At 40.1% G+C, this 12,845-nt stretch overlaps 1 protein-coding gene across 2 annotated transcripts in view; it reads right to left on the bottom strand.

The window, feature by feature from the left end:
* LOC311083995 (protein NLRC3-like) overlaps positions 1-12,845 on the bottom strand; it is a 441,701-nt gene that overhangs the window by 63,732 nt on the left and 365,124 nt on the right. For both annotated transcript variants that reach the window (XM_084115780.1, XM_084115781.1), the window contains one exon: positions 2,401-2,526. In XM_084115780.1, the coding sequence (XP_083971906.1) occupies positions 2,401-2,526 (126 nt within the window). The remainder of the gene's footprint in view (positions 1-2,400; positions 2,527-12,845) is intronic.

Raw genomic sequence — 12,845 nt, 5'->3', positions numbered from 1 at the left:
AGGATTTTCTGTCCAGAGGCTAAAGACTACAGCCAATAGAAGGCGTTGTTCCGCATGTTTTCAGCCCGCCCATAGAGGGTGGGATCTCACTCACAGAATGTACACACAGTGTCAGCCGTCTTTCTTTGGAAGCTAAGCTAGCAGGCTCTTGTTCTGTGGAGAAAGCTGAGTAGTAGGGGAAAGCTGAATAGTAGGGGTTACCATCCTCCTTTTCCCGGACTTGTCAGGCGGGCGAGATCGTTCAAAATGTCCGGGATTCAGCTTTTGCTTTCTGCAGTCGCCATTCATTGTTTACATGCACACCTTTTGTTTCAATCTAGCTGAATTCATTCTGAATGGTGAATCTGAATGTAGTGTTTACATGAACGCTAAACAAGTGATCGGTTGATGTGCGTTTTACCATTGCTAAGAAAATTCCCGCTCCTCCGTGAGAGATGCGAGTCTGCGAGACCGGCGTGTCTCAGTAATGACGCCACCGGCCTCGCGCCGTTCTCCCGCGGCCGTCAGCCTCGTCCTGCTCGCCACAGTAAACATAATGAATGGCGACTGTAGAACGCAAAAGCCGAATCCCGGACATTTTAGGCTATCTCGAAATCACGGGCAAACTCGTCACGGAGACTCACTAGTAGCCTAGCTTTGTTGTTTTCAACTGCGCTCTCTAACCGGTAGGCGTGGCCTCCTAGGGCAGCGAAGCAAGTGCATTCTGGGAGTTGTTGTCTTTCATCCACATAAGCCAAAAATTAATTTTCTGGCTTTTCTCAGGCTAGAAAGCTCAGAATTAAAAAATTTCTTCACATTTCTTCTACATAAATGACCTATTTTAAATACACATTCATCTTTCCAGAGGTGAAGTATCCCTTTAAGTGTCAGTCTTAAGCCTGTTTTATACTTCTGCATCGGACCTACGCCGAAGCCTCTACGCTGTAGGCAACGCGTTGGTTTTCATTTATACTTCTGCGTCGTTGTCCGCGTTGACGCGCAATTACACTTGCAGAGGGAGCATGTGAAACCCGAGGGAGGGGTCCTAGCAGACCAATCACAGCGTAGAGTTGAGTTGACGCGTTGTTACATTTTTGGAGAGGTGCACGTCAGGGTACGCCGAAGGGTACGCGCGCTACACACAGCCTACGACGTAGCTACGGCGTGAGTTCGACGCAGAAGTATAAAACAGGCTTTAGAGATGATACACAACACTTTGCTGTGCCACAAACGGGATTTTGGATGATGACATAGGCATGGACCAATCACTGAATAGATTTCCTTATTTAAAGGAATACGCTGACTTTCTGGGACTTTAGCTTATTCACCGTATATCATCCCCCCAAGTTAGATAAGTCCATACATACCCTTCTCATCTCCGTGTGTGCTGTAACTCTGTCTGACGCACCCACCGCTAGCCTAGCTTAGCACAAAGACTGGAGGTAAACGGCTCCAGCTAGCATACTGCTCCCAATAAGTGATAAATTAACGCCAACATTTTCCTGTTTACATGTTATGATTTGTATAGTCACAGCATGTACGAATAACAAGGTCACATGAGACTCAGCCATCTTCTAACCGTACACATACTGGGAACTATATTCTCAGAAGACGAAGCACTGCTACTTCTGCGGAGTGATTTACTCCAACTCTGATCCAACTCCCTGCTCCTCACAGCGGGGCTTCTAAGGCGCTGCGAGCAAATCACTCCGCAGAAGTAGCAGTGCTTCGTGTTTGAGTGATTTCGATGTGAATTGCAGCACCTAAAATTAAACAACGACAACAAAAAAGTCTTGCATTTTACATGAAACCAGGAAACATGCTTTCATTAAAGTCTTGTGGTTGAATCACAGGCTTGTACACAGTTTTGTTTTTAACTGGTCTGGATAGAAGGTTTGACCTTAAATCAGAATGAAGAGGGTTAAAAATCAGACACACTGATATTGGTGTAATTGTGTCATTAACTGAGTAACAGACCAACAGCTTTTACAGTGAGTGAATGTATTAACAATACAATACATAGAGCTTTACACAAGAGCACAATGATAATCATTAATAGTGACTAAAACTAGCAAGATTGTAACTCATTAAACTGCTGTATATTAAAGGTGCATTGCGCAAGTATCTGAGTTTTTGCAGAACTATGCCCCCTCTGGCGACAAGTGAAACTGCAATATAGGCAATTTAATAGGCCCAGTCTCAAATTCCGACCCGAATCCTCTTATTTATTTTACTGTACAGGATTATAGAGGCAATCGCAGTGATCGGAGAAGGGCTCATTCAGCCCATCAGGCAATTGTTCAAGCATGTATGGGTTAGAAAAACGGGTATTTTTAACATGAAATGTTGCGCAATGCACCTTTAATAACAATTTCATAAAAATCAAATACAATAAGCACATATTTTATAGAAATGATATACCTGAGATCAGACTGTTTGTCTCCACTCTTAAAGTTTTGTGGCTCCTCCATAGAGAAGTTACTCTTCATAGACACACAGCTGGACTCTGGGTTTGAGCTCTTCTGCTGGACTGAACTGGTTTCAAAACTAAGTAAAATATAAAGAATACAGACTTATAAAAGACCACATACATGTTGTGTACTTTTGCTTTAATGTCTGTAACTGTTTTGCGCTGTTTCAAACTTTGATTACAATTATTTTGATATATTAACTCACTGGTTTGCAAATATTAAGCATGATTCAACAATTGTACCAAAGCGACTGGGAAAACTGGTAATATTAAGAATTAGGAATTCAAAACAAACCAATTGAAATTAACTATAGAATTATAGAATGATTCAACTCAGGTGAACATCAACCATGATCACATGACTCTTTTCAAAGGCACAATGGAGGACGAATGTAATGTTTGTTGAAAGTACCTGCATCCTGGAGAAAAATCTCCATCTCTGGATCCTTGTGAATTACCCATGATGAAGCTGCAGGAAAATCTGATGAGTTTGATCTCCTTCACTGACTCTTAATGAAAAACATTCAGACACTAAATTAAATTATTATATTAAACAACCTTCATAATTTAGCTGAACATATCTGGAGTGTGGGAGAAAATGGATCATGACATGTGACTGCGTTAACTCAAGCTCATTGGGTCTTTACACACACAAGCAAGTCGACCTTGGATTTAGAATTTTATGAAAAATAACTGACACCGAGAAACACCGATTGAACAAGTTCTGGTGAAAAAGAAAACAAACCCCGACCCACATCGACAGACACTGATCCGATTAAAAAAAAAAACTGTTTATTGGCGTTTGTGTGAATTGGCCTATGTATGTTTACACATAAGCTAAACTTCTGAAGAATCAAAACATCACGAAACACAAAGGAAACATTGAAGTGAAAGAAACCCTTTATTAAAGGTTTCATATCAAACAATCACGTAAAATGTCCTGCAGAGATTCATATTAATATGAGAAAGTCACACATGAACACTCACCTTGATCAAACTTTTACAAGATAGGCCTAGGCCCTACATCAAATCCTCCAGCTTTAAAATCATAAAACTACACGTAAATTCCTTTGTAATGGTTGATAAACACTTTGATGCTCTGTTTTTTCCGTGTCGTATTTTTCATTTGTCCTGCTTAAAATGGCGACATGAAAACTTACTTTCACTTTCTATGTGTGACGAGAGAGAGAGGCGCGTTCACGAGAGCACCACGACGCACGCGCGTGAGAGCAGAAGTTGTTGAACGCGCGTTGGAGATTAATATTTAAGTGGTAAATTATGTTGTTGTTTTTTCGCAAACAAAGCACCCGCGTCTTTTCAGTTTGTTTTTATCTGTGTTACTTTTTTTTTTAATATTCAATTGATTTTTTTCCTCTCTCTCTTCTATTTAGTTTGTTAATTTATACTTTCTTTAACTAGTTTTTGTTTGTTAATCAGTTTTACTTCATTATTTGTTTTGTTTATTCTTTTGTTGTCTTTCACTCTAGTCTGTCATTCTTTTTATTTGTTCATCCTTGCCTTCATATGTTCAGTTTTGTCTTTCATTTATCTTTCTGCAGAATGCAGAGTTCCTGATAATAAATCATAAAGAGGACTTTGTTTGATCACATCTGAAATACGCTTGTCATCATCCAATCATGTTTAATTACATTTAGTAATTTAGCAGATTATTTATTTCAAAGCAATCTGCAAATGTGGAACAATGCAATGTGACATAAACCTGAAAGAATCAGATCAATTAAAGCCATACTGTAAAAAATACTGTATTGTAAACTTTTTAACAGTTTAATGGTTGGTTTAATTTATTGTTCTTGCACTGATAACTTTATTGCACTTTGGACCACTTTTAATTTAATAACTGAAATGGTCAAAAGTCATTAAGAGGAAAGGACAGAAATTACTTAGAAATATTAAATAATGAATAAATCCTGATGTTGTAAAGTGATCTCTTCTGTTATCGATACGGTTCACTCGTACTGCGTCACTAGAAGCAATGGGAAAACTCCTGTTTCCTCTGATTACTGAAGCCTTATAGAATCACGCAGTGAAGCAGTGATTTCTCCAGCACTTTCAACACCTTCATTTATATAGCGCTTTTAACAACATAGATTGTTTCAAAGCAGCTTTACAGAGATTATAGGAAATTACAGTAACAGAGATTGTTTTGGCTTTACAGCAACTCTAGAATAAAGTTATTGTCCAGTTGAAGTTAGTTTTGATTGATTGATTCACTTCCGTTGCAAAGATCATTAGTTATTAAAGGTGCTCTAAGTGATGTCACATGTTTTTTTAGGCCAAAATATTTTTTGTCACATACAGCAAACATCTCCTCACCATCCGCTAGCTGCCTGTCCCCTGAACACACTGTAAAAAAACACAGTCTCTGTAGACACCACAGGCTCCACAAACGGCAAGAAAAACAAACTGGGCTAACCCGCACCACGAATAACAAACTGAAGTGACGTCACCCAACATCACTCAGAGCACCTTTAACTTAGTGGCCGCTTACACGACACTGTTCTAACAGAAAACCCTTAACACGCTCCGGCCGCTCATCCGCACGACAGCAGTGTTTGGCGGCTCAAGAACGCAAACCTTAAAATAGGTTCCAAGGTGCAGAAAAAAAAACGTTATCTCAGCGTGAATATGTGAAAATGCCGACGGCGTGTACATGCATATGTGTTTAGTCTATAGGTATGCGCATTTGAATATGTGCGCAGGCGTATAGACTTTCTCTATAAATTGACCTCAACAAACAGCCTGTCTGGCCTTGATTCATAATACAGATTTTTTTCTTCAATACAGCCGTCACTGCTCAGGGCTCAGCTATTAGGAGCCGGAGTCGACCGCCATCTGCTGCATGACCATCAGCTCTCTCACTGACAGACCACAGTGTGTGAGGCTATATAGACCTGTGTGTGTGATGTGTTGGTTTGCAGCACGGGGGTCCCACAGGGCTCAGTGCTTGTGTAACGGGTCAAATATCTGCTTCCACTTGCTACATTTATTTTCATGTATGGCCCCTTTAATCGCACTCTCCGCCCAGATCTGGTAGTATGATGAACTGGTTCCGGTAGGGTCATTTAGATTCGCGCCAGCCGAGAGAGTGAATGACTGCGGTGAGTGAGTGCTCCATGAGTGAAATATATTCTAGGAATTGTATAACCATTTTATGGGTTAATACTGAGTTATACTTAGTGTTTAGAAGTATGTTATAGGATTTGGGTTAGATTGTAATATCAAGTTTATTGTTCACTTCCATTATAGAATATGCACAAGGGTGATTCAGAATATGCACAAGGGTGATTCCTGAATCTGATCACCGCTGTTCTATGTGATGAACAGAATAAAAATCCATCATAAAGCATGAATTGGTGTCCATCATGAGTTAAACACAACACAGCGCAGAGACAACATCTGGAAGCAGCGTGGTGAATCGACTGATCAGAGATTTCCGGAGGAGTTTGTGCCGTGGGTGACGAGAGTTTTTGCGCCGGAGCTGTTTGGTGCAATACCGTTTTTGTCCACAAGTAGGAGTAAAGGAACACGTTTCACTGCTGAGAGGAGTGAAATCCATCTTTTTTTGTGAAATTGTGGTAACCATTTGAAAACAACATTGGCTTATTTTACAATAATACCCGTTGAAGAACTTTGAGGATTTTTTTTTTGTGAACTTTAATAAAAAAAATTAAATAATTTTGACTGGACTTTGAACTCAAATTTTTTTTCTCTCTTTTTCTGAAAGTGCTTTTCTTAAGTTTTGAAGCAACAAAATTACATAAAAAAAGATGGTAGAACGTTTTTTGTTTTGTTTGGTTTTTTGAGTAATATATATAGGCTATATTTTTTGTTCACCATTGCTACTGTCAATATAGGATATGAAACAGTTTTGGAAGAGGTAGAGGTCTATTCATGTTTTCTCCTATGCCATCAGTTGGGAGAGGCAGACTTGATTATACTCCTGTCACATCTACTCCAATGTCTGCCTTAGAGGCTGTACAAGATGTAAATGACAATTCAAGTCCTCCACCACCACAGTTCAGTGAAAGTGAACTGAAACAACCTAGTTTAAGAGGGGATGAGTCGATGGAATTAATAGTGGGGATGGTAGAACGAATGGGACGCTCTACCATGAGCTTTCCCTTGCATTCCCGAAGTATGTTATATGATTTGGGTTCGTGCCACTGTTATATGTATTGTAATATCAAGTTTATTGTTCACTTCCATTATAGAATATGCACGAGGGTGATTCCTGAATCTGATCACCGCTGTTCTATGTTATCAACAGAATAAAAATCCATCAAAAAATATGAATTGGTGTCCATCATGAGTTAAACACAACACAATGCAGAGACAACACTGTTACACTCGCTCCTTTTCTTTTCACCCTGTACACATCGGACTTCAGATACACTACAAACAGCGGTCACCTTAAGAAGTTCTCTGATGATACTGCCATCATTGGACATGTATCAGAATGGAACGATCAGGAATACTGGAAGGTCATTGCTAACTTTGTCAACTGCTGTGCGTTAAACCACCTTGGCATTAATGCCAGCAAGACAGAGGAGATGGTGATAGACTTTCACAGGAAGGCACCCCAGATTACTCCGGTGAAAATCCAGGGTTTGGACATTGAGATGGTGACAACATACAAATTCCTGGGTGTTCACCTCAACAATAAACTGCACAGGTCTAACAATACAGAGGTTCTGTACAAGAAGGGCCAAAGTCGCCTTCACTTGTTGAGGAGACTGAGGTCCTTTGGTGTGTGCAGATCATTGCTGAACACTGTGGTGGCTTCTGCACTCTTTTATGCGGTAGTGTGTTGGGGAGCCCGAAGCACTGAGAGGGAGAGAAAGAGACTTAATAAACTGGTAAAGAGGGCCAGCTCTATCCTGGATTGTCCTCTGTTCACCATCGAGGAGATGTTAGCTAAGCTGACTTCTTCATATTAGTGATGCGCGGATCGCGATATATCTGTGGGCTCCGCGGATCGGGCGGGTCAAGTAATCAAATCAAATCAAATCAAATCAAGTATATTTGTATAGCGCTTTTCACAATACAGATTGTATCAAAGCAGCTTCACAGTATTAAAATAAAATAATACAACAAAGTTTGTTTCTAGTGGAATTTATTGATTGATAGAATAAAATTAAATATCCCCAAAATATAAGTAATAAAAATAACATTCTGATTAATTTCGGGTGGGTCACGGGTGGATATGATAAATCATTATTAATGAAAATATGAACTACATTCTCTAACATATGAGCATGTCTAAAATTGTATTTTTTTTCGCCAGGCAGACAGGCACTAATGTGCACTCTCTTTATACGCTGCGCGGGGTCCGCTTTTTTAAGCAGAAATGGAGCAGGTCTGAGAGTGAATTAAAAAAAGAAGAATTAAAAACAAAACAAAAGTAAGGAAAGAAAGAAAAGTACCTTATGAGAGCATTTTAGCAAAGTGGTTAAGGATGAATCGAGTTCTGGGTATGTAATATGCAAGGGCTGTGAAGTGTTTGTGTGCGCTCGCGCGTCTGTGCTTGTGTTCGCCTGTTCGGGAAGTCGTAGTGCCAGAAACAGTGAGATTCCAGTGTAAGTTTCAAGGGAGTAAAGCCTGTTTATGCCATTAAGAAAATGAAATTCTGTCAAATAAATTTTGTTTAAAGAAATGTTTATTTAAAAGCAGCGCTATTTCATCAGTGTATTTTGTTACCATTAGCATAGCCGTAATTTGCGGGTGGGACATGTCCCCACCACTTTTTGCTAAGGTCGATATTGTCCCCACCACTTTTGAAACATCTCGCGGCACGAATGTACCAATACAAATAAATAAAACATCTCCAGTTAACTAGCAGAGCATTCATTTAGTTTGTTTGTTAAATAAGAGGCGATCTAGCGCTGAAATGTGATGTTTTTGAAATCAAGTGATCAGTGCTTGTTGCCACTACGATCAGTGGCGCGGATACTGTGTTCTCCTGTTTGATTGTAAAATGGATTAACTAACAGTGGGAAAAAGCAACTATTTAAAATAGCACATCATGAACATATTTTTGAGGCATCAGCACTTAAAAATGTGTTTTCATGCATCCAGATGGGTGGCATAAGGGTGTCCCCTCTTCTCTGGCTTAAACCAGATGACTGTCACCTTTTCCACTGATAAAAGTGGTGACCATCAGCAGTCAGCACCCTACACCACAAACCCACAGTGTCTTGAGTTTCATCAGCTAATCTTTGGCGTGCATCAAGGTTCAGTACTGGGTCCCCTACTCTTTTCTGTGTTCACAACCTCATCAGGCACAATCATAAAAGCAAATGTCTTCTCTAATCACCACTCTGCAGAATCACATGACATGTTGCTCAAACCTGATAAAGAAAGTGTTTGACTAGGGAGCCCCTACCAGGAGGAAATGCTCCAGGTAACACAGTTCCCAGAGTTGCTGATGCACTCAGACCTCAGGGGTGTACAATATGTTTCAATTAAGCAACTTGGTGTACATGTTTTTGCTATCATCAAAATGTATTTTGAATACATCAGTATTATACCGGCCACCTTTAGCTTTATCATCTATTAAAATACAACATTTTGATTCATCACTACATGTCTAAAAAGCCTAAATAGTTCACACAATAGTTTATTATTCAAGAATAAAACACATATATCAGTAGCCGGTGCACTGGGGTCATTTAGATTCGCGCCAGCCGAGAGAGTGAATATCTGCGGTGAGTGAGTGCTCCATGAGTGAAATATATTGTAGGAATTGTATAATAATTACACTATAACAATGACACCTTAAAATAAAGTGTAACCCAACAAACAAAACAAACAAACAAACCCAGCCCAGGTAAGAAAAAAAAAAAGTAGCTAATGCAAAAGTTACGTAATGCATTACTTTCCATAAAAATAACGCAATTAGTTACTTTTTAGGGAGTAATGCAACAATGTAACGCACTAGCCTACTTTTAAAAGTAACATTCCCCAACACTGCTCAAGTAAATATAAGGTAGCAATTCTCAGCTGAGTTTCATCAGCTGAGAATTGAAAAACATATTTTATGCTATTTTTCAAATAATGAATGTAAATTGGAAATAGAGCAGAAGTATTGAATGGAAGCAGAGTAATTTTGTTTCCTGGTCCAAGTGTTTGTTGCTATTTTATTTTTATTGGTTGTTGCAATTGAATTGTTTTCTTGTTAAACAGCATCTCTACCTCAGTCTCCTGTGAGGAGGATGCTTGGACTACTTAGTGAACTGGCTGAAAACTCCAACTACAGTGATGCCAGGACTACAATGGCCAAGCAGCTTGAAAAGATGCAGCACAACCCAACACAACTGGTCTCTGCATTTCACTGTTATGGTAAAGGCATGTTAAGACGTTAAGACGAGCTGCTAGAGACCAGGTCCCATTACTGGCTGTCAGCCAACAGCAGTGGCCCGAAGATCAACCAAGACTGGTTCGAGGCGACATTTGACAGCTGGACGCCCCAGAAAAAGTACTTCTGGTTTAGAGCATGACTACAGTAGACATTCAGGAAAAGGAAGGAAAAGGGTTGTCAGGGTACGCCACAAATTGTCAGAATCTTTCAGCCTTGTGTGGCCAATCAGCTCTGTGATCATTGGTAATCATTAACTTTATGCAAACAAATACTTTTAAATGTTATGCTAGGTAGGAGGACTGCAGGTTATGAATTCATATTGTTTGCAAAACTATATTAAACAATGAAGAATCACAAAAAAATTTGTTTTGATTTTGACAAACCTTTTTCTTTTGTTTGTAGATTTGTTCCATACAGTAACGCGTGTAGTTTTCTCATTAAGCTCCTTTTTGGTTTGTGTGTGTGTGTGTGTGTGTGTGTGTGCGCGCGTATGCGTTTAAAATCATATTTATTTTGTACACTACCCAGACAGCAACATAGTGTTGTCCCAGATCCGGGCCACATCTGGTACATGTGGATTCAAAGTGTACCAGAAGTGGGCCGGATCCGACACTATGTTGCTGTCTGGGTAGCATAGGCGGAGGGTGAACCAACTCCAGGGTAAGGCTAAGATGTGCGCTTCCCCTTGATGCATTTAAATAGATTTCCTACCACCTATAACCATGTCAGTTTTAACCAACGTGTCGCCTAGCAACAACTTAAACGTCCCGGTATAAACGCTCCCGTTAATTTGTTATTAACGCGACTATACGTTTACAAACTGTTAATTTTAGCAAAAAAGCAAGCAGTAGGCTACTGTATGCCTGGCAGCCAATATAAATAAACACTGCCTTACCTAATGCAGCTAAATCCTGCGTTTAGACCTGGCATCATATGCGTTGATGATGTCCTCGTTGTTTAGTTTTGTGGTTATGTCACTCTCAATATGCAGCATACTCAAGGATGAAAGTCTCTCCTGGCCCATTGTTGAACGCATCCAATTCTTTACGCGTCGCATAGCTGAAAAAGATCTCTCGCATGTTGCGGTCCCCACCGGTAATGTTAGAGCCAACTTGAAAAGTTTTTTGAAGTTTGGATAAAATCCAGTCGAGAGTGCCTCCTTAACGAAGTCAGGAGATGAGTGACGTGAGTTCAGTTTCAGTAAATTCATCTCAGTACATGCCAATTTAGGGTTGATAGAGAGGGTGGTCGCATATTTATTTAAAAGAAACTGCGCGCCTTCTGGGTCACATTTTAGCACTGCATCCACACTCTTTGCTCTTTCCCACTCTTTCCCATGGTCTGAGTGGAAAACCGGGACTGACACTCACCCAACAGGGTATCCAAAACAGGAAAATAGAGCTGTTGGGCCCATTTCTCTTTCATGCTTTGTGTGATGTTTGTTTGGTATTCTCTTTGTCCAAGGGAACTTGTGACAACAGAGGAATCCAACGTAGCAGTTCTTTTCACAGTTCGCTTATGCGTAAGATCGCGTTCATCTTCACTGACTGAAATGTCAAGTGAATTACAGAATGCTTCAATCTCCATCCATAATTCATCCCACTTTTCAGTGGTCCTCATGTTCTCAAGGCCGTTTATTGTAGATTCCATGACACTTGAGGCCTGAGATAGTGTCGTGTCTTTCTTTTGTAGTGCCTTGTGTGCAACATGGATCATACTGAAAACATGGTAAAACACCAAAAGACACACACAGAACGTGGCCTTCTTGAGATGGCTTAAGAGACCGGATGCCTCAACAAACCTACGATAAGGTGGAACAGAGAGCTTGGAAAGAGTGGAGAGCAGGGCTCTTATAGAAGTCTTGACAGCGGCTATGTTTTTCCATCGACACGCCCATCGCGTGTCGCTGAGTGCTGTCAGTTCGGCTTTAACTCCGAGCTCCTTTTGGTGCTGCTGGTATGCATGGTGTGTGCCTAGTTGTGAGAAAAACACATACAGACTCTCGAGGATGCTATACAGTGAATGTACACAGCAGATGGATGGTCTTGACGGATGTAACATATAAACGACTCTGGGTAAATGCGAATTAGCTCACGGATATATAGGGAATTTTGGAAATATAATCATAACTCATGGTCATAATTCATAAGTCGTATGTACATTTACTTTATCAATTATCGAGATTACCTTGTTCTGTAACTGGTCTGGTCATAAATCATTCGTCCAGCGAATAAATGTAAGATTATCACAGTTAAGAAGGGGTATCTATTTACAAACTCCAAGAAAGTTTATCTTCTGGCCACGAACATCAAACTTTCTGAGTTTATTAATTAAAACTACTCAATGTAGTCTATAATATCGAGCTTATAGCTTATAATTGGATCTTTTTGTTTCATTGACTTTATAATGGTGGGTTTTCAAACACAGAGACAATGAAAAGTATTTCATGGATTTTAATAAATGTAAGACTAGAGATTATATGAGCTAAAAATATAAACGTACGTAAAAATGCAAACAATAAACAAACAAACATTTAACCGAACCAAAACATAAAACATAGCGTGATCAGAATGAAATGAAATGAAAGAAAGAAAGATATAGAGAGAAGGGAAAAGCTAGTAATTATTACATACAGAAACCTAAGTTCACGAGACACCTGGAACAGCTTTTATAGGAATCAATATAGCCTACTTGCAAGATTCTGTGCTCTTTCGGGTGAGGCTGAGGCTGAGGCAGGAAGCGAGGATGGTGTCCTGTTTCTGCTGCGTCTTCCGGTGTCGCGGGAAGCTTAAAAAGGCTCACTGAATGTAACGTTACCGAGAAAGTTCAGATTCATCTCCCGGGCAGGGAGAGGTTGCAAATCTTGGTTGCAAAGGACGCAGCTACGACTCGAACATGTGTTCGTTCGATAGAGAAGGCCAGGGCCTCCTTCAGATGTTCCTTGGAGAAGCGCTGCGCCGGGGAGAAGAGGAGGAAGGGTGAGAGATCAGGGATGAGAGAGGGATCCGGGAAGAGAGA

Source organism: Abramis brama, assembly GCF_963993115.1.
Source record: "Abramis brama genome assembly, chromosome: 5".
Taxonomy (NCBI): Eukaryota; Metazoa; Chordata; class Actinopteri; order Cypriniformes; family Leuciscidae; genus Abramis; species Abramis brama.
Note: the sequence above shows the minus strand (reverse complement) of the source record. Positions and strands in the feature narration are given on the sequence as shown.